At 42.5% G+C, this 26,054-nt stretch overlaps 1 protein-coding gene across 2 annotated transcripts; it reads left to right on the forward strand.

Annotated features, from left to right (window-relative positions):
• Positions 1-24,330, forward strand: SMAD1 (SMAD family member 1). 2 transcript variants are annotated; one of them, XM_054392433.1, is made up of 6 exons: positions 1-493; positions 13,427-13,684; positions 15,382-15,498; positions 19,563-19,784; positions 21,790-22,046; positions 23,839-24,330. In XM_054392433.1, the coding sequence occupies exons 1-6, from the start codon at positions 94-96 to the stop codon at positions 23,980-23,982; spliced, it is 1,398 nt and encodes a 465-aa protein (XP_054248408.1). In that variant the 5' UTR covers positions 1-93; the 3' UTR covers positions 23,983-24,330. The 2 variants fall into 2 exon arrangements, with proteins under 2 accessions (XP_054248408.1, XP_054248406.1); XM_054392431.1 differs by lacking the exon at positions 15,382-15,498 and having other exon boundaries at positions 61-493.
• Positions 24,331-26,054: the final 1,724 nt, after the last annotated feature.

Raw genomic sequence — 26,054 nt, forward strand, 5'->3', positions numbered from 1 at the left:
TTGACTACTGACATAATCTGCTGTATCCTGGTGGTGGTAGAAGAACAGGACAGTCTCTGCTTGGTTCTGTGGTATCACCACAGTGGGGTCACCATGAATGTGACAAGTTTATTCTCCTTCACCAGCCCAGCAGTGAAGAGGCTGTTGGGATGGAAGCAGGGGGACGAAGAAGAAAAATGGGCAGAGAAAGCTGTTGATGCATTAGTGAAAAAACTGAAGAAGAAAAAAGGTGCTATGGAGGAGCTGGAAAAAGCATTAAGCTGTCCTGGTCAGCCCAGCAACTGCGTGACCATTCCTCGTTCCCTGGACGGCAGGCTCCAGGTTTCGCACCGGAAAGGGCTGCCACACGTCATCTACTGCAGAGTGTGGCGCTGGCCGGACCTGCAGAGCCACCATGAACTGAAACCACTGGAGTGCTGCGAGTTTCCCTTTGGGTCAAAGCAGAAGGAGGTTTGCATCAATCCCTACCACTACAAGCGGGTAGAGAGTCCTGGTAGGTTCTTCCTTGTTTGTACCTTTTACACCTTATCTGAGCAATGAAAAGTATGGCAATTAATCATATGACTCATCAGCTTAAATAAGCAAAAGTGGCTGTTTGCACATGTCAGATTCTTCCTCTGCAATTTATCTGTATGTAAGCAGTAATTAGCAGTTTTCCCTTTCACATGGCAAGTGCTTCACTTGTGTAAATGTTTTATTGCTATACAGAGGCACAGTGTTAGCATTTGCTTCAGGCTGCTGGGCCTGGTATCACCTGGTTTTGTTGGTCACCACTTACCCCTCAGTTAAATTTTTTTTTTTTTCATCTGTTTTCACTGAATTCACAGATCACTGAATCTGTATGAAGCACTGCAAGGTAAAGCATTATTGTATCCTTTGCATGAAAACCATTTGACATACTGCAGTAGTGGTATTCTTAGTGTTTCCAAATTACGATTTCACTTCTATCACTTCAGTTACTTCATGCTCCAGAAGATAATGTTGTCTTTAAGATCCCCCATAATTTTGGCCTTTTGAAAAGACTGATTGTAGATAGCAGAATGCAATCCCCTCCAAGCTTTGATAGCAATGTTTGTACATGAAGTTTTACTGCCAGCTGTTTGCACAGGTTGCTTACCTGTTGCCCACTTCCCCGCTTCTTTTTTTAAGATGCAGCTCATTCTCTCTGTCTCCTCCTCACAGACCAAACCTCTTTTTGTTAAACCTGTGGGTAATTTTTCTTATGTAAGTTTATTATCAGGGAACACTTCCAGGGCCTAAGATGAAATGTGCTAGGAAGTATCTCCATAGGCTCTAGCTACTTGTGGGCTTTTACAGGGACATCTGCAGAAATGCACTGCAAGCATGGGTGGTCTTCACTGGTTTAAATTTGGGAAGTCCATCTGTGCTGGGCATTTCATAAACTGGGAAGCTGCCTCTGCAGGGTGGCATGGACGTCTGAAAAACTGCAATGTTGTTTTTCTGTGGGTGGAAATTTCATTCATCTGGGATCTGCAACACACAGTCAGTAGCTAGATGTTGAATATTTCCCTTTGGTGTGTTAGTGTTAACCTGGAAATCATGTGAAATGGCAGAGGTAATGCCCAAATGTGTACTTATGCAGCAGAATTTGAACAAAGGAACTCTGCGCTGGAAAACAGTTCTTAAAAAAAAGAAAAAGATAAAATGCTTAACAATTCCATGTTAAGCAGAAGTGGGACAGTGAAATAATTGTATCCTGCATATCTGTGGAGTTGCCTGCATTCAGTGTTCCAAACTACTGAAAATTAAGATTCCTGAAAGTCATGTATTTCTGTCAGATCAAGCAAGAGTTGGGCTCTCACTGTTCCTGTAATGTCAAATGACATGTTCTGAGTTTGCTTTAATCTTGGCAACAATTAGTGAGTTTGAGAACGTTCTCATTTGGACCATTTATTTAAAAATAGGCATCTGTAAATGTCCTGTCCCTTCAATGAGCTGTGCAAGTTAAAAATAGAATCAAAAGTTCAAAGGATGTCTAAGTAAAATGTGCATTTTAGCAGAGTGCTGTGAAGTAGTTTAAGTGGTTAGAAAGGTTTGGGTGTTAAGTCATCTTATGAATTTTGTATTTGAGAAACGGAGCAAAAGGCTATGAACTGTAAGCCTCAGTTCTGAATGGCTCTTTAGCAGTTTTTGGATGAGATAAAAATCCTATGTTCATGTGGCTACGGAATTTTTGCTGGAGGAGAAATCTAAATAATCAAGTTGGGAATGGCAGAAGTAAAATGCTTCTCTTCTTTTCCAGAGAGTACCCTTCTTCAGGAAAAACTAGATATTCATGGTCAGTTGTCTAATAGGCAACTGGCCAGTTTCCTTTTAAGCTTTTGGGCTGTAGTCAGTTTGACAGCTGACAGACGCATTCAGTCTTTGACAAGCTCTATGTGCTGCTCCAACCACTTGAAAATACTTTGGAGGCAGCTGCTGACCAGGAGCTAGTGGCCACTTGTGCTGAGGTGCTCTGTTAAAGCAGGACCTGGAGGTGCAATATGACATCTTGAACTTCTACCAGCTTTCTGGAGTGTGTGGGTGGGATTGGAGCCCACTGTGATTTTACTGAGGTCGCTGACTGGGTATGGAAAGGAGGAGAGGTTTATGTTTAGTTAGCCATAGTTCTGCCCTTCTTTTGGGGGATATTGCCTAGTGATGAGTGAGAAGACATGGCTTTTGGAAACAGGTGGTAGCTGAACTCCTGTTTGGCTTAGAGAGTTGTGCTTTGTAGCTTAGGACTTCTTTTTTCCAATCCCTTCCTTGTTTGTGCTGTCCTCCAAGTGTTGTCTTTGTCTTTGACTCCTAACAGTGACTCCTAAATTCTGCTAACTGCTTTTCCCATTTTTGTCAGGACATTAAAATACCATTATTGCTGCATAAGTGCTTATGCTTTGAGATTAATGGGTAGTGGGAATTCATGCATGAGTCACCATTTCCAACAGTCTTTGGACTTGAGCAGATATCAGGGTTTGTGTTTTCAAGGCTATCACTGCATCCAGGAGGGTTGGAAATGTGCTTTCTCTTGTCAAAACAAAATTGGAAGCTCAGGTTGTGTGTGATAACGTGTCTTGTGTGCAAAGGTACATCATGAAATACTGGCTGTGCTTGGCAGCATGATCTGTATTTAACTGTTTATGCAGAGCTGAAGTTTGGGGTGAATGCATGGGATAGTATCTCTACATTAACTACTCTGCTGGTTGGGAGGTGATTTGTTTCAGTGTTAAATTTTGAGGAATGGATTAGCAGTAAACCTTCAGATATGTAATAGAAGGTAATGCTTTGTGCTAGGAAATTAGTGCTGTAGATGCTTCTTGGTTTTCACAATGCCATGGATTTTCTACCTTGATACCTTATTCCATCATTGCTGTTTAGCTTGAGAAGATAAGCTTGAAAACATGGGACACTGTCATGTGCTGGTGTGTCTCAAGGTACAAACTGCACCTGAATCCAAACAAGATTTTTCTGTTAGCCAGGATAGATAGGAAGTGGTTGTAAACAATCAAAAGGAGGCAGAAAACCATCAGCAGTCTCAAGCGGGGAGCCTCCCAAGTGTCCCTGAGCACAAGCAGTGCTGCTGCCCACAGGAAGGAAGAGAAGGTGGCATCTGGCAGACATGTGAATGTGGCATGGGGGTACCATATTGGTGCCCTGCCTGATGGAGCAGCAGTGCACAGGCACGATGCCTGTCTGGTCCTGTGGTGTCCTTCAAGAGGCCTGAACAGACACACAACTACTTTCTGGCACAGTTTGCTTGGCAAGCTCAGTGCCCTCAGCTCACTCACTGCTGAGTCAGGTGGGGGCATGGCAGCAGGGGAGGATGGGGCAGAGGTGAGGAAGGGTGACCTCCCTGTGACGGTGTGACACTGGGGCAGCCTGGGATCAGCAAGCTGTCCCTCAGGTGCTGGAGATGCAGTCCTTGGCTGGGTACACAAAAAGCTCCTGCTCACTGCCTTGTGCTAGCACAGCTGTTTGTGTGGCCTCCTGCTGAACCAGATCACAGTCCCTTTTTCCCTCCCCTGCTGCCTTATCTTCCAGGCTGATCAGAGCAGTGCTGGGGCTCACAAGGTGGCTGCAGGAACATCTGCACCAACACAGCCCTGTGGATAGGAGGAGTGGAGGTGGTGGGAAATGAGAGGAGAGAGTAGAGGTTGTTTTGTTGCTGGGGATGGGAATTACAACCTTATACTTGACTGCCAGGAAAAAATATCTCCTTGAGATGTTACAGAAGCTCACTGCTGCTGTTTTGTATGTCTGTTGTGTGCATAATTATTTCTGGTGCCGGGTAGTTAATGGCTGTCAAATTTCTCCCTTGGCAAGACAAAGCAAAGCTTTTAATTAAGAAGGGCAGGATCTGAATTGGATGCCTTTTAAAAATGGGCATGCTCAGCTGAACTGATGTCCTCATTTTTCTCAATCTGCTTTTTCTTTTCAGTTTTATTTTTTTGACTTGGAGATATCTGAAAATCAGGCTCATACCTGTTTTGGCTCTATCCTTAAGTATGATCAAGACTTGATAAATAATTAAGCATAGTGCATACATAGAGGATGTGAGGAAAAAGTGAACACAATGTTGTTCTTCTTTCAGAAAATGCCACAAAATGACTTCTCAGGTTTGCTGGAGAATGTGTGAAATGACATTTGGAAGTTCCTCCTGAGATACTTCCTTCCCTTCTTTTATTCCATTAGTTCATGTGGAAATACAGCCTCTGTCCTCAGTTATGGGAGCAGGTGAAAGATGTCATCCAAAACTCATGGGAAAAATACTATTTTTTTTAAGCCTGGATCTCATTTGCAGAAAACAACTACACTGCTTCAGGTTTTTGCTGTTGCAAATAAAGCATAGATAGAAAATGCTGGATAATTTTCCACTGTTAAGCTTCTCTTCTTTGGAGAGCTGGCTCCAGTCTGTTCTACATCAAGAGGCTTTAAGCTGATGGTGCCTATGTTCTACTCAAACTGGGGAATGAGCAATGTTTGCTTTTTCAGACTGCAGACACATGAAACTGTCAGAATGGTTAAATTATCAATTCTCCCTAAAGATTCTGATGTTCCTTTCCATTACAACCCCAAATTCAGAGTGAATGTCAGCTTCATCAAGCTTGGTTTTGGCAAGAACCATTTTACCTGAATGTGCTTTTGCCACAAGAACAAGCCAGGTCCCCAGGCTCTGAGGAGAGCAGTAGGTGTTTTGTGCTGGTTTTGCTCCCAGCGTGGACTCCTTGCCTGTGACTTCAACCTGATTGTTTTCATATTTGTCTTTGATCTCCTCTGCTGTTTGCTCTCAGTGAATCTCTGTAAGGGTGCACACCTACTGCAGGCACCAGGGGTGAAAGAAGCTTGAAGTGGTGGAAGTCCTGGGTAAGGCAGGTTTAGACTCATGCAGTCCTGAAAGTAAATCAAATGCACCCTGAATGCTCCCCTCTACAGCACTGCAGCTCTGGTCCTCAGTGAAAGAAGAATGAGGCATGTTTAAAGAATCTTTCTAATGTTGTTTAAAGGAGCTTTCAAATGTCATTTAAAGTCACACAGGTGTTTGGTTGTGTATGTCAGCCTGGTCATGCTTGAGAGCCCTTGCTGCCTTGAGGTGCTTTACGGAAAAATGAACTGGGTCAGTTCATAGAATCACAGAATGCTTTGGGTTGAAAGGGACCTCTAGAGCTCATGTAGTCCAACCCCCTGTGGTAACATCCCCAACTAGACCAGGTTGCTCCAGAGCCCCATTGAGTCTGACCTTGACTGACTCCAGGGATGGGACCTCCACCACCTCCCTGGGCAACCTGTTCCAGTGTTCCACCACCCTCATAGTAAAGCACTTTTTCCTAATGTCCAATCTAAATCTGTTCTGCTCTAGTTTAAAACCACTGCCTCTTGTCTTATTGCTCCAGGCCCTTCTATGCAGTCCCTTCCCTGTAGGCCCCCTTCAGGTACTGAAAGGCCACTTAAAAGGTCTCTCCAGAGCCCTCTCTTCTCTAGGCTGAACAACCCCAACTCTCTCAGCCTATCAACCATCCTTGAGCCAGCTTAGGATCACTACCTATCAAACTAGTATTCCTAAACTGTTTCTAGATGGGGTAAATTGAGCGGATGACCTTTTGAAGCCCATCATGATGTTCTCTCCCTGCACCTCCAACCCAACATGGCCTGTCGTGACAGGTCTCCTGTCAGATCACTAATGTTGCTGTTGGCCAGCAACAGGGTTCAGACACAGCTCCTGGGATTGACAGATTGGCAGTGCCACCAGTCTGTCCAGATAACACCCTGGAGCCAGGAGGGAAAAGCTGTCAGCAAGCAGCAAGTCCTCCTGGGACTGGGAGCTTTTCTGGCTTGGCTCTTTGGGTCCCAAGGTTTGCTTGGTGGCTCCTGCCCCCCAACACCTAGGAGAATGGGGTTTCTGGAGAGTTGGAAGAGATTTGGTGGCTCAAGCTGGAGGGAGCCCAGTGAAGTGGCTGCCAGCACGACTCCCACAGCACCAGGCAGAGGGTAACACCAGCAGCACCAGACTGGGAAAAAGGGGAGAGGGACTGGGGGAGTGAAGGCAAAAGAGAAGCTGCTGCAGGGGAATGTAAGGGAGGGGAAAACCAGTGCAGACTTTGGGAGTTAATCTGTAGAACCAAGTTAGAAAAATCCTTGTTCCCACGTTGTTCCCATAGCAGGGATTCTGTACCTCTGCAGGCTGGGGGGTGAGGGAGCAGAGTGCCATCGCTGGGAAGCTTTGCCGCCTCGCTGCCTAATGCTGCAGCTGGGTGTAGCTTTAAAAATAGCTTGCTGCAACAGGTGGGCACAATTTTAGGATGGTTCCCCAAAATAGCAAGCAACTGTGGGTTTGCTTGGCAAATGGCTTAAAACTTTCTTCTTTCCAGGTTTGCAGAATCTGGTTCTAAAATTCCCTACCAGAACTGACCTGAGGGAGAGTAATTGAAATGGGGAGACAGAGAGGAGGGAATGGTCTAACAGCAGGATTTGCCTTGTCTAACCTCACCACATGTCAGAAGATGAGCTGCAGTAAAGGGATAGAAGTTGTGAAGAAGGATATGTTGGGTTCCTTTGTTTCTTTCGTTCTTTTTTCTTTCTTCCCCCCTCCCCCTTCTTTTTTCTTTAAAATTAACCAGATTTGGGCATTTCTTCTGACTTAAAGGACCAGACCTCTTCCCCAGGTTTTAACTTCCTCAGTAGGATGGTGACTGTGGTTTTGATATGGGTAATTTGAACTCTGGTCTGTGTGTAACTGTCTGAGCTAATATACATATCACACTGTAACTTCCTCCAGTGTCAGGACTGCTTCTGCCCCCCAAATCTACTTACAAGAAGTCCTTCCCTAATATGCATACAATGCTGAAATTGGCCTTGGCAAGTATCAGTTTAATCAAAATGGTAGCTTATCAGAGCATCCCCAAATAAAATCTAGTGTTATCTGAATATTGTCATGCAGGAAATGCACTCCTATTGCTTGCCCAATGCATTTAGACCAGATGTCTGATGTAAAAGTAAAGGCAGTAAAGCAAGCTGGAAGTTTTAACTACATAAAGTGACAATTCAAGCTGTGGGGTCTGCTGAAACTGCAAAATAAAATTGAGTGGAGAAAAGAAGAAAGCTCTCAGCTTTCTCCTGGAATAGAAAGTCTGGCATGTCTGTCTATCTGTCACCCAAACCAGGCTGCTGAGTAGCTATTATTGAGCCTTTTCACTTGCAATTACTAGAGCACAGGTTTGGAGCAGAAGTCTACAAGGCTGGCATTTTTGCTTTGAGCAAACGCCAAAGCAGAGCCATGCCACCACAGCCTTGCTTGAGCCAGGTGGTATTGGAACAACACAAAGTGCCTAGATCCTCAGGGATTGCTTTTGCCACAGCACTACTAATTTTATTTATTTTTTTTTTTAAAACCAAGACTAAACTCTATCCTTAGCACAGGCATGTGAGTGTCTTTGTATGTGAGAACTTGTTCTCTGGTCAAAGAATACTCGGTTTTGCCAGGTCTTGTTTTAGGCTACAGGGGAAAACCTAATGACATGACAACTTTTCTTTTCTGCTTGGTGTTTTATTGTTTACCAGATCTTGGCAAGCCCTTTCAGTCAGCATGCTTTAGTGACTCTAATGCTTCAGAAAACAAGCAAAGCTAAGTGTGTTCAGCTGAGCATACCTGCTCCGTTCCCACCATGGGACTGGACTGCTCACCAGGATGCCACAGGCAGCTTCAGCTGCTGTGGCCTCAAAGACAGGAAATTAAACTAGGAGTCTTTAGGAGGGTTGAAATTTGTTAGTTTAACACTGCTGCTGTGTTTTGGGTGTTTTTTTGATGTTTTGTTTTTATTCCCAACCTTGTGTTGTTTTTTTTTTTTCTGGTTTTTTTGTTTGTGGGGTTTTGTTTTGTTTTGTTTTTACGCAGCTCTGTCTTTGCAGGACTTTCTGTCCAGAGTGTGGAGTACAAGCCACAAGTTCCTCCCCCTGCCCCATGTTTTCATGCCCATTACCAGATAGCACAAACTGTTGTTTGAGGATTTCCCTCCTTTCCAACTGGCAGTTCTATTTTTCTAGTAAAACATGAGTGGCTTTGCATAAATTCATATGAAAATACAGCTGTATGATCCTTGGAAATTAAAGTGCACTGTCTAATGATAGTGCCCTTGGGTCTTCATTAGGGCTGAGGGCCCTGTTGTGGTACAGGTCTGTACAAACCCTTCTATAGAACATATGGCCACAAAGTCATCATAATTTTCATGAGCAGAAAGTGCAGCAGAAATTGCTCCTCTGATTTTTATTTTTAGTTTATAAAGCTCATAGAAGAATCTACATTGGCAAGGAAAGATGAGCAAAATCTGCTTTCTTATATATGGCCTTTTGTATTTCGTTACTTGGCCTTTCAATTTCCAGCCATGGAGAGAGAGATATCTACAAAAATCTTCACTTAACATGCAAAGGGGGAGGGAAGAAATGAGCCCTGGAGGGAAACTGGCTGTCATCTGGTCTTGTCATCTAAGATCACTGAAACCCATCTGGATAGAAAAATATACTTCTTTGAGAGCACAGCAGGCCGTTTGGCTTGGATTAGGTTTTGGTTGGTTGTGGTGTTTTGGTTGGTTGTTTGCTTTTTTGGTTTTTTTTTTGGGGGGGGGGGGTGAGGGAGCAGGGGGATGGACATGGGGAGCTGTTGGGTTTTGGTTTTGTTGTTTTTTTTGCTTTTACTTGTTTGGGGCTTTTTGGTTGGTTGGCTTTATTGTTATTTTGTTGGTTTTGCTTTTTTTCTTAAAACTAAATGTGATAGAAGGTCTCCCACTTATGAATATGTTTCTCTGGAATGTGAGAATAGAATAAAAAAAGAGAAACCAAAGAAAACATTGATTCTAGGATAGCACACCTGCTAGTTTTCTGAAGTGCAGGATGACATGCTGGAGACACAGCGAGCCTTCTTCAGTAGCTTTCTTCAAAGTCCACCATTACATTTTCATAAAAGCATTTATTTCATACTGTGGTTAGTTGGAACATTTATCTGAACAGCCAGGCTGTCTTTGGTCTGTCTTCTATATTTTTGGCATTCTTGGCTCTGGGATGAAATGGCCCTGTGGGTGAAATTTCCCTGTAGCTGTAATTTCTTTAATACAGGTCCGCTTGTTTGGTGCAGGCATACTCTGGCTATTATTTGCATGGTAAAAACAAACAACCCAGGCTGTCTTGACAGATAACAGGCTCTCTTCCTAACTACAGTTCCACAGACAAAGCCAGCCTGGCTTCCAGGTCGTTTGTCTTTCTCTTCAACCATTACTAGTAGCAGTCAGGTGCTTTCAACTCTAGATCCACATTGACACAAAATCCTGGAGCAGAATTTAGCCATGGTGTAGCCTGTAAATCTTTTAATCTGGTTCTTGAGAAAGTACAGAAATCAAGATGTGGGATGACTTCTGGTTCGAGGCCATTAACTGGTTTTAGTTGGTTTAATGAGTTTGAATTTGCAAATCTTGCTATGCTGTTGTCTTATGTTTTTCCTTCAAATACATGCATCTCTGCTGAATAAAACAATTATAATTTATTCTTGTATCTGTGGCCCCTTCTGCTGAAGAAGGTGAAGAGGAAAGGAGGAATTCTGCCTGCTAACTGTTGGAGCAGCGTCCTGTGGAGATCTGTCCAGCAAAGCTGTGTGCTGCTTCATTATTTTATAGCAACAGGTGTGCTGGCTTAGCACAGAACAACTCCCTCATGCTTTCTGCTCTTCAATTATACCTCTTCCTGGAGCTGGCAGCTGCAGCAGAGGTCAGCCTCCTCCCCTGCTGTACTGAGCTTCAGTAATTTGTTATTCCATATGGTTGAGGTCCGCAACCTGACCAGAAGCTCAGTGCCTTGCACAGGGCGAGGGGAGCAAGAAGGGGATGCATCTCCCTTTTCAGGTTTTTGAACTCCTGCATCCTTCCACACTTGCAAAGGGCCCAGTCCCTGCTCATGTTTTCATTCCTGAGTGAACAGCATTCAGATTAACTCCTCTGTGGCTGTGTTAGGAGCAAGCAGCTAGCCTGCAAAACATCCCCTGAACTGCAGAGAGATCAGGTTATAGCAGTAAGTGACTGCCTTGGAGCTGGACTAATTGGAGTGCTGTAGTCTGTGTACCACTGACGAGGCCTTTCAGAGCTTTTCTTCTTCATTTAAGGGTGTCTGTATGCAGGGAGAATGTGAATTTGGGACAGCATTCAAAGTAAATTCTGCAGTGATATTTTTGAGGCTGGCTGTGCTGTATCAATGCTGGTTGTATTTTTTCCTCCCCCTTCACCCTTTCCCATATTTATTTTGAAAAAAATGTTGGCAATTAGTCATTTGAGGCTGAAATAAACAGAGAAAAAATGTATCTTTGCATGAGGGAGAGCTGGAAAGAGGAGACTTGCTCTTACTTTGAGTCCTCTGAACCTCACCAGTGGTCCTGCCCAGCAGGAGAAAATGTGTATGTACCTTGGGAAAATCTGGCACTGCTTTATTTTAATAGACATACAGAAAATATCCTGTTCTCCTGCTATTTTAAAATGCTATAAATTGTGTGGCTTCCTGTGATGTCACATGTGTCATTGTTTAATGTGAGGTAGGGGGTGGGAAAGGTAGGTGATGTACTTTCTGCACAAATTAACTTGAGAAAAGTTAATGGTTTGACCTTCATCCATAGGAAAGGAAGAGATAGGGAAGCTGTGTTTTTTAGTGTTTGGGAAAGTAAGGAAGAATCATAAAGACAGGAAAGGGAAAATACCTTTTAACACATGATCTCATTGTTGCTTTTTCACTGGTAATTTATTAGCCCAGCGAATCCTGACTGTGACAAACAGTGCTTGACCTCACTGCAAATGGACTGCTAGTTTTAACAGTAGAGCTTACTTCTGAGAGATTCTAATATTCAGGGATTGAGTTTGATGTTTTCTGTCTTGTGAGTGAAGGGTTTTGTGATGTCTGCCTGAATGTTAATTTATTTTTTCTATTGTTTTTTTCCAGTGCTGTGTGACAATGGTTATGTTAAAGGCAAGGGAAGATCTGCGCAGCTGAGGGGGACGCAGCTTTTCTGGGGTGTTTTGCAATCGAGAACTTGGGGTTTGTTTCAGCAAATGCCATTGTTAGGAACTTCTCATGTTCCCTTGTAAAATGAAGTTGGTTAAAATTTTCACATCTAAGCAAGGGTGACATCTGCCTTGTTTGAGATCTGCTGGAATCTTCGGCTGCTCTACAAAAGTGAGACATTAGGTCTTTAAAGCCTGCTTCCAACTCTGATGAGCAGCTTTAGTTTCACTAATGATGGGTTGTTTGGTTTTCAGCATATGTTCCATAAAGATTTCTGGGATCAAATTTTCCATGCATTAATGCCATCAACAGGCAAAAATATGTAGCTTAATTTCTTTCTTAGGCATATGCCCCAAAAAAGGCAATTGAAACCTGCTATTTTTGGTTTTTTTTATTATTTTGTTTTAGTTATTTGTGACTTGCTTGAGAAAAGAGAGTGAGTTCTCTGTGTGATATCCTTTTTTATCTGTTCTGTACATGGAGCTCAAGCCTGGTCTATGTGTCAAGCTGTGTCCTGGTACTCCCAGACTCCAGGATGCTCATGTAACTATCTGAATGCTTCTGTAGAAGCAAAGTGCTGTCTTGGAAGAACCTGTTTGTCTTGGCAAGAAGATGGGTTGTTGGGTTTTCTTTACAGGTAGTTTGTAATTCAGCCTTTTGGTGAAGCAGCTGTCTCCAAAACACCTTTCTTAATCTGAGCAGTAGCTGTGTCTGTATAGGCTTGTCATGTATACATGCTTCTGTTCCTCTTCAGGTGTTGGGAGCAGGGCAAGAATCTCAGGGAACGGGGATGGTATCTTTGTTTGCTTTCACTGAGTTTTGGTTGTTTTTCAGCACCCTCCCTTGAAGGTAGGCTAGCCCAGCAGGTTTCTTCCAGTCCTCAGCTGTGGAGGTAGGAAATGGACATGCTGAAGAAGGGCAGGTGTGGAGAGGAATAACTTATTTCACTTCCGCAGCTTTGTGTGTGGATCTCCCTCTTTCATGCCCATTCTTCTCCTCTTCCTCCCATCACCCAAAAATCTCAATCTATAACAAAACTGTCTTTTAATACTTTGAGTAGTGTGGACTTTGCTGTGAGGGTGTCCAGAGATAGAAGCTGAGGCAGTGGAAAAAGACCTGATTCTTTTATCTTAGTGTATCTGGTATTATGTTCATATTCCCAGGTGAAAAGAGAGCTTTATTTCCCCGCTGGTGAGAAGGCTTTGGGAGTGTGGGGGCTAGTAGTTTCTGCTGTGTGTTCCTCTGATCCCATAGCAGCATGCAGTTGGAGCTCAATTGAAGTTCAGTTGTTTTTTTTTGGAACTACATAAATTTGATTAAATTGCATATTTTGTAAACTGACTTGAAGAGTTAATAACTGTTTGAATGCTAACTTGTAGGAACATAGTCCAGGTTAAAAATAAAATTACAGCTGTTGGGACCAGACTGAGTTCAAGGCCTTATTAGTATTGTCTTCAGAAAAAAAACAAACCCTGTCCTTATTAGCAAGGTTTTGGGTTGCTGGCCATTAGGTGATTAGCAAGATCACAAGTGCAGCAAGATGAGCTGCCTGTCAGCACTGCAAGGCGCTTGCTTCCCAGCACTTTGTGCGAATCAAACTGAAACGCAGAACTGTGGTTTGTGCTTGGCTCTTCTTCACCAGCCCTCTGTGAAAACAAACATTTGGCAAAGCAGGTAGCTAGCATGATCCCTGTGAATCCAAGCTGTGCAGTAACCGGATACAAGGAAAGGAGTTCTTGCTTAGACCTGCGCTCCTAGGTTTGCCTGCCTTGGTTTTAAGACAGGTGTGAATGTGCCGTGGGGAAGGAAGAATTTGTTGTTTGGGTTTTTCCCTGCATAGCTTGGTCCTTCGGAACAGAGTTTCTAACACTATGGCTTTTCCCTCTTTCTCCCTCTCCAGTCCTTCCTCCGGTGCTGGTTCCAAGGCACAGTGAGTACAACCCTCAGCACAGCCTCTTGGCCCAGTTTCGCAACCTGGGACAGAACGAGCCCCACATGCCGCACAATGCTACCTTCCCGGACTCTTTCCAGCAACCCAACAGTCATCCCTTCCCCCACTCGCCCAACAGCAGCTACCCAAACTCGCCTGGAAGCAGCAGTAGCACCTACCCACACTCTCCAGCCAGCTCAGACCCAGGAAGTCCTTTCCAGATGCCAGGTACAGTCAACTTCGGTTCCTCATCAGAAGGGAAATGGTGGTTGGACACCACTGGTACCATGATTTTTTTTCCTTAATAATTCCAAATTATAAGCCAACCCTTGTGTTCAATAGCAGGATGAGAGATTGGAGGTGACAGAGACTATGTCATTACTTTGTCTAGTAATAGTATGTTTAAAAATGCAGAGATGTGGTCCTGAGGGACATGGCTTAGCACCTGACTTGGTAGAGTTAGAGAATGGTTAGACTTGATCTTAAAGGTCTTTTCCAACAAACTGGTTCTATGATTCTATGAGTATTGAGGGGTTTAATAGTATGCCTCTTCCAAACACAGTCAAAACACTACAGTAAAACTCTTCTGAAGGGATTCAAAATCTTTTGAGGGAACACTTCAACAGTTCAGACCACAAAGGACAGTGTGTAATGCACAAGAAGTGTAATGCTACAGATCATCCTTGCTTAGGAAGGATATCATCAGTTCAGCACAAGCCTTTACTTCTGTGGAAGAAGGATGTTTCTCAGTCATGTTGTTGCTACTTAATAAAATTTCTTCAGTAGTGATGGAATTTCAAGGAAGAAATGTGCTTTAACTGCAAAAGTATTCCTTAAGGTCCTGAAAAGAAGTCCTCAGGCTGTTTTACTTCCTAAAGTTGAAGTAACAACCTTTCTTTGTTGACTCATATCTGTAGAGCATCCTGTGAAGCTGGCTTTTTTTGGTCTTCACATGTGGATGGATAAAATACTGCACAAGCAGCCTGTGACAATTTTCATTACCTAAATGTTAGGAACAGGACTCCATGCAAATGCTCAATGATGTTCTGTTTGCATGTTCTGAGGGAGGATGTATGTAAACAAAGTGGCAGACTTGAGAAAATTGTTTTCTCTTATATGCAGTTAACATGGATAGATATCTGCTGCTGATGGTTGTTTCTCTTTAAAATTTTTCTCTTCTGAGTGAAGACTACCAAATTTGAGAAGCAGGAGGGAAGGAAAGAGAGTTTGTGTTGGCTTTTCTGAAAAAATGTGAAAAGTTGCTGCAAACCCAGCTGTCTTCCTTCTCCCCCCATATAATTTCTGTGGTTGGGGCTCTTCCAGCAGAGATAAAGGCTTCTCTAACAAGGTCTTCCTGAGCACTGACTTGTGGAGTTTACTTGATCTCTGAGGGTCTGTTCTGTACACATGCCTGTAAAGACAAGTCAGCAGCTGCAGTGAAGAAATCAAATTAGAGGAGAGGTCAAGATCCTGATGTCCTTGATACTCAGCTCTGGGCAGTTGTCTGTCTTGCACTAAGAGGGAAAGAGGCTGACTTTTGGAAAACACACCAAAAAAGGAGCAAACACCAGTTTTTTTTTCTGTTCACATGACCATATTTGTTATTTACTTCTGGCCTGGTCCTGAGATCTCTGTGTGCCTTAATGTCTGTATGGTACTTCAACCTGCAAAAACCATGGGCTGGAAACAGCAGAGCTTTCTGTTGTGGGTTGTTGCAGGGAGGAGTGATTTGGTTTTATTGCAGTTGTGCTTAATATGCCCAGTAATTCTTTGCTTTCCTGATTCAAGGTCTATGATTGCTTTCTCAGCTATCTGGTGGGTGATAGTTTATAGCTGAGTCAGGCTGGGAGCATTTCCAGGCTAAAACTGTTTCTGTGGGTATGTATACATACTTTAAAGACTATCTCTGCCTTCTCTATATTTAGCTGATACTCCCCCTCCTGCTTACCTGCCTCCGGAAGATCAGATGACACACGATACCTCCCAGCCAATGGACACCAACATGATGGCACCCACAATTGCCCCTGACATACATAGAGGAGGTAAAAACACTTTCTTCTCATCTTCTACTTGGTTTCTTATGAATAAAGAATTTTCAGTATTAATAACTGAGTTTTAATTTTGGATGTATGTTGTTTATGCAGATGGTTAAGTGGGGAAAAGAAAGGAAAGTCAGCCATGGTTTTTTTTTTTTATTCTTTCTGTTGTATGGGGTGGAATAGTAAATCTGGAGAAAAAGAATTACAAACATAAGTATTTATTTAGGACAAGAAGCTATCACAGAGCTCTTTAAAACTGTAAAATGTATGGAGTTTATTACTTTCTTACTCCCAACCAAGTCAGCAACCAAAGTAGTTTGTGTTTTGTATCTGAAAGTTCTACTAATCACAAAACGGAATTCCTATGATGCTGCACATTTCTGTGTGCAGTGCTGCAATTAGACACATGCAAGGAAAGGAATCTCTTTTCTCTTACATATTCATTGATATATTGGAACAATGCAGTTAATGCCATATAAGGCAATTGAACTGTGGATGACAGCAGATATAGTCAGGTAGAAACTTGATTAGAGGATGAATGCTAATACTGTCAGTTAAGCAAATACGCAGAGACATTTTACATGGGCAGCTGGAATATCTATATCTTTCATGTTCATTTATCATAAAATTGTCTTTTCTTACTACTTTCTCTTCAGTTGTAAGCTTCAGTCCTTAAAGGGTATACTTTTAATAATTCACCCTTCTCCTGGTCATAAGGGCATTTGAGGGTTTGTTGTATTTTGTGTGTTCCACTCTCTCTCTCTCTCTCCATTTTTGTACCACCTTTGAGTCATGCAGTGATAGTGCTTGGTTCAGGATTCTGAACTGTCTGAGCTGTGGCATTGCTGTAGACTATAAAAACTGTAGTAAAAAAACCCTATTGCTTTATGTACTATGACAGAGACATCTTTTTACACGTTGCTTTTAAAAGCCTTTGCAGCCAGCCATGAGTGCTGAGTAAGGCATTTAGTGCATTCATCACGTTGTGAGAAGCAGCCACTTTAGAGAGCACCTAAGCTTACACTGCTGTGGCTCATGCCAAGAGCGAGCAGCAAGCTGGAGGTCGTGCCAGAATGATTATCAAGATCACAGGCACATGAACAATGTAACTGTTGTTTGACTTCTTTTTTTTTTTTTACTTGTTTTCTTGCTAAGCTTAATGCCTGGTTTCAGGAAGTATATTAGCCCTCTTGGAACATTTTGGATATCTTTTCTACTAACTATTTACTCTGTGTGTGGAATGAGCTTTGCGTGTGATAAACCTTATCTGTAGCATTTCACTTTTCACTGATCCAGTGTGCGCTCTCTAGAAGGGCTTGCAGGTAGGATGAGAGGCAATGGTTTGGAACTGGAGCAGGGTAGATACAGGTTAGACATAAGGAAGAAGTTCTTTACAATGAGAGTGGTAAAATACTGGAACAGGTTGCTCAGATGTGGTTGAGGCCCCATCCCTGGAGACATTCAAGATCAGACTTGATGTGGGCAGCCTGCTCTAGTTGGAGGTGTCCCTGCTGAAAGCAGGGGGGTTGGACAAGATGACCTTTGAGGCAGTCTGTGAATATCCAGTCCTTGCTGTCCCAAAGGACATTTATCAGTGTTTGTGCAGACCTTTGCTTGTTTGTTCCTCTCACAAAATCCACAAGTACTGTAGAATTCGTCTGTTACATGAGCCTTACAATTTCCTTCTTGCTTTTTAACATTCAATCATGTCAAGATAAAAATGTTGCCTAATAGTACTTTTCCCTCCTAGTGGTTTAGTGCAATGGATTTTCATCTCTGTCCCTTCATTTAAAAAACCAGGAGTTACATTACTTCTGTGTGCCTTCATGTATTTATCATTTGTGTATCCTGTGCATAAAAAAAAAAATCTGCTGCAGGTTGTAGAAGAGTTTTCACTGTGAGCTTACTGCAGCATTTTTGTTGCAAACTTTTCAGAAGCACATTCTTCATGATGTTAGTCTTAGGAGATTTGGTTTAACGAGCTGCATCCTGTCAATGAAGTTGGGTAATTTCCATTGTTGGCCCATGCTGGGAATAGAGAGACTAAACGCACCTGCTCTGCATGACTTAAAGCAAATGTGAGGAAGTTAGGATGAAATCTGTGAGAGAGAGATATGATTCATTCAGTAAGAATGGCCAGCTGGCAAGATTTCTTCCTGACTTTGAGAACTGGGGCAAAGCTGCAGCTTTGATAATTGCTGGCATCTTCATGGGAGTTAAAAGTGTAGTAACCTCTTACTGATAATTAAGGACTTTTTTCTTTTCTTTTCTTTTTTCAGTGACATGCAAGGATAGGAAACAGTAGGACATCAGGAAAGATCAGCTCCCTGTTCTAAGTGTTTTAAGCAAGTTGTTGGTCAGCAGTAGACACTATGCTCAAAGGTTTAGCACAGTGATGTGGGATGCTTTTGATTATTTGCCACCTTTTCTATCTGCTGTGTACTGCTGGTACTGGGGAGAACTTTTTGGGGTTTGTTTTGCATGTGTCAGATAACTCTTAGCAATATGAGGAAAAGATGAACACTGGTTTTAGTTGGCTGACTTCATTAAAGGCTTGGAGCTGGCAAAAGGAAACCTCTTGCCAGGTAAACAGGTTTTCCTGTAATACCAGTCTGATTTTCATTTGAGCACTTTGACCTGTAGTTGGAGCTTTAATCTGCAAAGCTGGTATCTTAGCAGCAGGCCCAACTGTGCTAGGCTTAGCAGTGCAGTAATCTTCCATTTAAATGAAACAACGTGAAGCAACCTCATCTCTTCTCTGCCTCCTTTTATTTGGAGGCAGTTTGGTAATTTGTAGCTGTATTGGGCACTTGAAAGAATGTGCACTGAGTGGAATTACCTGAAGAAGCCTATGCTGTTGTTGGACACCCACCAGGAAACATTTCTGGTAGACTTTTGGTACCTGAAGAAACTGTTCCCCATGCATAGTCACACACAAGTGTTATGTCAAAACTTTTTTTTCAGAGCTTGATGGGTAGAAGTTATGAACAAGGAATTTCCTGTCAGCATCCTGCACTATTACCAGCCTCAGCTAGGAGCTGCTGAGGAGGAGCTTCTGGTTACCAGAGTCTGTAAAACCTCTTTCTGAGAAATCCTTGTTATTACTCAACACCTAATTCTTTCGGTGATGAGCAGCTGCAGATTTTGCATTTGGTAGCACTTGGTAAATAAAAGGTTCTCATTAAACAGTATTTTCCTCAATTTCATCTGTTCTGCAGCCCAGTGTAATTGTTAGGACCCTGAGTATTATGCCCTGGTCCAGCCTGTGACCTCAAGCAGTATCTATTCATTTTGAAGACGAGCTTCATGCATGGTCTGCAGACAAACATCAATCTCTTTGTTTTTAACATCTCCTACATTTTCTCCAAGAACCCCAGAAGAAAGATTTGTGCACTCCCTGAATGCTGAAAGATTGACCTCCTGAGTCTACCTTCTTCTACTCCATGGTACCCAAAGTTACAAGCAGTCTGATGCAGTTTCTCCTGTCACTGTGTGACTGCAGTAAGCACAGAGGTGACTTGTAACTTGGTAGCTGAGTAAAATGAACTGAAGTGGAAATTAATTTATTAAATTGGAAAGAAAGCTGAGCTGTGTAATTGCGGTGCTTCTGTGTTGTGTTATAGAAAACGTGACAGGGAAGTTGGGGCACTGCTTGGGGTGTGCCCAGGAGTTTCCTGCACTTTTCTGTTGTCTATCTAATGCCACCATTCACCTCTTGTGAGTCTTGTGCAAGTCAAGCTGGGGTGACATTATTTCATTGTATGTCTGCTATGAAAGCTTCAGAAGTAACTGAAGATAGAAGAGCTTTCATAGGACCATAGGATGTTAGGGGTTGGAAGGGACCTTCGAAATCCTCAAGTCCAACCCCCTTGCCAGAGCAGTACATAGAATCTAGCACAGGTCACGTAGGAACACATCCACATCTTGAAAGTCTGCGGAGAAGGTGACTTAGGTGCAGTTACTCATCTTTCAGTGATCTCCATCCCAAATCTGCAGGTTGATGAATTGTTGCGTGTGGAGCCTGTCCCAGCACCGTTAGACTCAAGGTTTGCATTCTTGCTTTCCAGATGTTCAGGCAGTTGCTTACGAAGAACCGAAGCACTGGTGCTCCATTGTCTACTATGAGCTGAATAACCGTGTCGGGGAGGCGTTCCATGCTTCTTCCACCAGCATCCTGGTGGATGGCTTCACTGATCCTTCAAACAACAAGAACAGGTTTTGCCTGGGGCTGCTCTCCAACGTTAACCGCAACTCCACCATTGAGAACACGAGGCGGCATATTGGCAAAGGTGAGTTTTGGGTCTTTGCAGCTGTTGTCTGGGGTTTGGGAGGCCTGTTGCCCCCAGACATGACAGTCTGGGCCAGTTGCCTCAAGAGCAGGCTGGTCTTCCCATGTCGATGAGGTGAATGCTTGTGTTGGTAAAGATGTGATTTTTCTGGCCGGGTCTTACAAGCAAAGTATTGTTCTTACCTTGTGTGTAATTACAGGAAGCTTTTGCCCTTAATCAATTTTTAATTGCCTGAAGGCTAAAATAATCTTCATTAGAGTGAGAATTAAGGCAGTTTGTCTAAGGAAATACCTTGATTGATCTTGATTATTGGTTAATATGGAAATCCAAATTATAGTTCTTGGCACCAAATCTTTTGCTAGCCTTAGTTCCAAGGTAAATTAGTGATCCTAGCACATATTTAGATAGGCAGCCTGCGAAAATACATCTGCCAAATGCATGTTTCCACAGGATGGTGATTCCTTCAGTGGGAATTTTGTCCTTCTCTTCCATGGCTGAGACACTGCCTTGCAAAAGAGAAAAGCTTGGTTTATGTCTGACTTGATGCAGTCCTCTTTTCTGAGAACTCACCTATAATGCATGTGACAGGCAAACTAGCATTGCTCCCTGCAGTGGGCAATTCCTGCCAGGCGCTTTTTTTAGGTGTTTGTTATTAGCAAACTCTGAATTTTCTGAGGGTTCAGCATGCCCAAGCAGTGGGGTGTGTGTTGTAAGGGCCACTTAGTGAAAAATCTTCTTTCTTAGAGAAGGAAAGAATTGAAACTGTCAGGTCTTCACGTGGGAGCCCTCAGTCTGGAGAGCTTTTCTCTACATGAGATCTTGTGCAGCTCTCGGCAGTGCCACTTAAGTCCTAATACTTCTTTTCCTCCCCATCCGTCTTACCAAGTATCAGGATATGTATCTAACACCTCATTCATTTTCCTGTGAGAAGTAACCCAGCTGCAAACAGAGCTCTGCTGAAGCACTTAACTGCGTTATGTATCGAGGCAGCGTGGAAGACAGGGATGCTGTTGAATAAGTAGATGTGTGCAAATAGTGATTGCACAGAACTGTTAAGTCTTTGAGGAAGGAGGAGTAAATCCCAAACTTGAAGACAGAGCCATAAATGTTTTTGCAGATCAAGTGGGAGTATCTGTGTACTCACACAGGAACACACTTAGCTGCAAAATCTTGCACGACAGAGCAGAATCATGACTTTCTGACTGGACTTCAGTTTATTTTTTAAATTCTGTGTGTTCACTTCTCTGACTTGTGACATTGTGGTAGATGAAAGTTTTGAACAGCAAATAATCCACTTTTTAAGCACAAAAGCCACATTTTCTTGCTTTCTCAAAGCCAAAATTGAGTCCTACTGACACCGAATCTCCACAAAGGTGTTCCCTATTGTGTCCCTCTTCTGGGGCTTGCTGCATTCAGTGGCAGGTGAGGGAGCAGGCAGAAGGGGAAAGGACTGTAAAATTGGGTTGTACCCTCATTGGACAAAATTATCCGAGGAATATAAAGGTCATTTTCCTTTGACAGCTTTCTGGAATTAAAGCAAGCTGAAAAAGCTTATGCTTTCATAAACAGCATTCAGAGCTTTCCTGGAGAATCCAGCATCAGGCTGCTCCAGTATCTACAAATCATCCAGTAGGTTTCTGCTCTGTCCTCTTGCATTCCCAATTACTGTTGTACATAAAGACAAAATGTCCAAGTAATCAGCCATCCACTGTACTGCATCAGAACTACTGCAGTACTTGCTAGTCCATTGTTGTTAAATATCCAACATGTCAAACTGCAGGAATTACAGCTTTCCCTGATGTATACATAGGTACAGAGACCCCTGTCAAATCACCTACTGATGGAACAGGAAAGTGAAAAGCAGCTTTGCAGACAGACAGTGTTCTGATATGCAATTAGTGTTTACCCCTTGAAGCAGAAACATATCTCTGAGGAGACAGAGCATGAAAAATAGATACTCAGAGTGAATTCATCTAACCTCCTTATGTCAACCTTCTCCTCCCAGGTGTTCATCTCTACTACGTCGGTGGAGAAGTGTATGCCGAGTGCCTGAGTGACAGCAGTATTTTTGTGCAGAGTCGGAACTGCAACTACCACCATGGGTTCCATCCCACCACGGTCTGCAAAATCCCCAGTGGCTGCAGTTTGAAGATTTTTAATAATCAAGAGTTTGCTCAGCTTTTGGCTCAGTCAGTGAACCACGGCTTTGAGACAGTGTATGAGCTGACGAAGATGTGCACTCTGCGGATGAGTTTTGTAAAGGTATGTGAAAACTGCCTTGTCAGTGTTCTGTAAGCAAAAGAAAGCATTTTTTTCTTAATGTGGTGATTTGGAATGGTCCAGTGCCTGTTGAATTTTAAGTATGGAATAATGTCCATTAAGTGTAAGAGAGATCTTAATGAAACAAAGTTGTCTTTGTGTTCGAAACCCCATCTGGCCATATTACTTAAAAAGCTTGATGCAGCTTCCAGGTGTTTCTTCATATAAGGCCATAGTGAAGAACTTCTCTCGTGTCTGTTAACTATTCTAATTTAGTTTAATTGCTTTTTGTAAATTTTTTTATATTTCAGTTGAATTCTTGTATTTAATACGTGTATAGATTGGCTGTATAGTGAGAATTTTTTGCATGGTGACTCTGGAATTACGGGACTCATCTTTTCAGTGGCAAGGTCCAGCACAAGTAAGATTAGAAAAGAACTGAAGCATTAATTACTTGGCATAAAAGTTGAAGAGCTACCAACTCATTAGGTAGCATCTGGTTTTGCCCCCCTTTGTTGCCCATTGTTACAGTCCATCTCCTGCTCTGTAAGAGGCCCAGCTGAACCTCCTGTTCCTGGGTGGTATTTTTGGAGAGTTCAGCTGGGACTGCAGCCGTTATAGTGCTTGTGGGAGTAGATAGCACAATCCTCTAAATCTGTCTTGACCAGCAGCTCCCAAAGTAGGAGCTGCAGTATTTGTTTGGAATAATATAAATACCTTTCTATTCTAGAGGGGCATGCAAGGTCAAGGTTTGTGATGTGGCATGTGTGCTGACATAAAAGAGCTGGTCGTGTATCTGACAGATGGTAATACGCTGAAGTGGCCTTCTTGATAGGCAGATAGAAACTTCCAGATGTGTTAGGGCAGGGATTCTTAAAATAGAATGGGTTGTTTACAGCTCTGCATCCTACTGAGCTGTATGGCTGTGTTGCCTGAACAGTTGCACAGGACCTCCTGTGTTTCGGATGTTGCACTGCACAGTGTTTGGAGCTGCTGCCACCGGTGCTGGTTAATGCCTTCAGTGGGGGTTAATACAGACCAGCAAACTGTCCCTGCGGCTACCTTAATCTTGCCTGAAGACCTGTCCCCAAAATGGTTCCTTTTTAAACAGCATTCAAAATCAGTTTCTATGTCTGCTTGTATCTTTGGTAATTACTGTAACTGAATCAGGTATGAGCTGAAACAAAATCTATCTTGTCTTAACTTGAGAAACAGCCTGTTTGGGTGTGACCACGTCCTCTTCCTCCAAAGAGGAATGCTTCTGACTTGTTAACTCGGTTTATCACATCCATCCTGAGAGTGATGCTTTGCTCCTTGTCAGACAGATCCTCATCTCCACTTCCATAATGTCACTCTATGGCCTCGTTTTTGATTTGTGGATCTGTTTGGCAGCATTTCCCCTCAATTTGTTCTGTTTTTGGTATTGACAAAGACTTTATTATTCCCCTCTTCAGAGGTTTTATTGGGACATTATGCAGCTGGCAGTGAGGTATTGGGAATTTTTAGACTGCCACAGGTTATGCCTGTAAGAATGTGAAGACTTCCATTCCAAGGGATCAAGAGATCTTAAAATGACACCTCCTCCAAATTCTTTTGTAGCTTGAAGTTTGTTTGTTGAAATGTGGTAATAGTTGGTGCTTCAAGGGTCTCATGCTACCTAGCTGATAATGAATGTTGAAAGCTAGAGTATTGTGGTAAGAAGGAAGATGATTAAAGTGTGCTTCTCATGTATTTGAAATTATTTTTTTAAATTATGCTTTTCTTTTTCTTTTCTCACTTATGATTCTGTGTCCAGGGTTGGGGAGCTGAATATCATCGCCAAGATGTAACAAGCACTCCATGCTGGATAGAGATACATCTTCATGGTCCCCTTCAATGGCTGGATAAAGTACTTACTCAGATGGGCTCTCCTCATAATCCTATTTCTTCAGTGTCTTAAAATGTCCCAGGCTCTGCATTTTGGAAACAATTGAGCCTTGCATGTACTTGAAGGACGTATGAGTCAGACACACTTTTTAATTTTTTTTTTCCCCTTGAACTGACAACAGCTGAGTAAGAGCCATTAAATACTTGACTTCTGTGACCAACTGTTGGATTCAGAAAAAAGAAACAACCAACAAACAAAATCCCTTTGACATACTGTTGGTATCAAGAATTTTAGTTTACATTGTAATGTACTATTGCAGAGTTGGTTTGCAGGGCTTAGTGCAACGGGGACACCCGAGCCAAAACCATGGCCTGCCGGACCGAGTTCCTGAAGGATCTTCTTGTCCCTGGCACTCTGAGATTCTCTTTCCTCCTTACATTCTCCCTGTGTCCTCTGGGGCTAAGAGGCAATGTTGAGAAGTCTGCTTTCTGCAGGCTTTCTGCAGTACATTTTATCACCGTTCGTCTACGTTGATGGTTGCTGTTCTCTTTAAAAGAAAAAAAAAAAAACAGAAGAAAAAAAAGCTAAGGTTTAATCTCAATAACTGTGTCATAATCCTTGAAGTTGTGTCCTGACCATACTGCTGTAAGAATGTTAGGTATGTTTTTTGCTAAATGTATGTACTGTGTATTTGAAAGTTTAGAAATTAATTAGATTTAGACCATAAAGGAATTAGGAATATTTGAATGGGGGGAGGTGGGAGCGGGAAGGGGAAAGTGACAAACGAAATGTAGAATATATTGTAAACATAGCTTGTTAGCTGAAACTGAGGTCTGAGTTTTGCTGTGCATTTCATTTTTATAGTGGCTTTATCTTGTTTAACTCTGGCTGGTTTTGCCTCTTCATTTTCCTTCCAAATAGTTGCCCATCTGGCTAATTCTTTCACCTGTGAAGAGGACAGAATAATTAATTCCTGTAGTTTGAAGGCTGCAGCTCTGTGTATTTCAAGACAAAATTGTACAGAGTGCTCTTTAACTATTGAGCAGTTTTATACAGTTTATGTAACAGAAGTAGGCCTTTAATTTTTTAAGAGAATCTTGTTTTGCCAAACCTAGTAACTGTTAATTGTTTGGAGGACTTCAAAATCCCTGTGTGGGTTTATTACAGACTTAAAAAAATATATATTTTTTTAATTTTTTTTTTTTTTACTGCTTGGTTTATTTTCTTCTCTTCAGTCTTTTATATTCACATAAGCTGTAGTACTTTAAGTACCTTTATTCCAAAACTAGTGGGTCCTCTTTACTGAAAGTTTTGAATAAAACCTGTTGTTACTGCTTACATTTGATTAAAACCTTGTCTTGTCCACTTCTTAGTAGACTTTTAGCAAACCAGATAAAGACATGGGCTGGAGGAGGAACAACTAGAAATGAAGATAAGCTGAGCTTTAGGACATTTATGACTAGTACAGGTTAGTAACCCTACTAAACTCAGTGTATGAGATAAATGAGTGCTCTAGAGGGAAGGATTTCTTAGCCAGGCAAGATCGGAATGAACACACTAACACTGAAGCATCCTAGTCAGTTAAACCTTTGTGGGATTTTGACATACAGTATTTGTATGAGAAGATTGTTTTGCTGAGGTTGCAACCTCAGCAGGTCCTGCTGCTCCTAGCTATGGTTGTGGGGAAGAACCTCTAAGGTCCTTTCCCCACCCCTCTGCCTTTGCTCTGGGGAGAGGTGAGGGAAGGGCTGTTCCTTTGCAGCTGCGAGGTGCCTGTCAGGTGCTGGGATGGTGAAGATTGAGAGAGACTGGAGATGCAACACCTGTGCTTGGCTATCATGGACCCTGCAGCACTAATCAGGAGCATGAGGGAAAGCTGTGCAACAGAGATGAATGTGTATGTCTCTAATGAGCAATAGCCCTTTTTTGGAGAATGAGTTAATCCTATCTTAAAAAGTCAATTCCATTGCAGGTTCCCAGTTTTTGCAAGTTCCTTCTGTTGTGAATTCTTCTGTGCTGTTGATGCTGTTGAAGTGCAGTGTACATAATATTTTCTTTGTCTATTACCCAGCTTTTTGTTTGTGTTGAGGAGACATTAGGTGTGAGGAAGAAGTACCATCACGTGATGGCACAGAGTATCCCAG

Source organism: Indicator indicator, chromosome 25, assembly GCF_027791375.1.
Source record: "Indicator indicator isolate 239-I01 chromosome 25, UM_Iind_1.1, whole genome shotgun sequence".
Lineage (NCBI taxonomy): Eukaryota > Metazoa > Chordata > Aves > Piciformes > Indicatoridae > Indicator > Indicator indicator.

Coding starts and splice junctions, on each gene's coding strand:
- SMAD1 (XM_054392433.1), top strand. CDS start 94: ATGAATGTGACAAGTTTATTCTCCTTCACCAGCCCAGCAGTGAAGAGG. Junction 494..13,426: donor CAAGCGGGTAGAGAGTCCTG/GTAGGTTCTTCC, acceptor CTCCCTCTCCAG/TCCTTCCTCCGGTGCTGGTT. Junction 19,785..21,789: donor GAGGCGGCATATTGGCAAAG/GTGAGTTTTGGG, acceptor TTCTCCTCCCAG/GTGTTCATCTCTACTACGTC.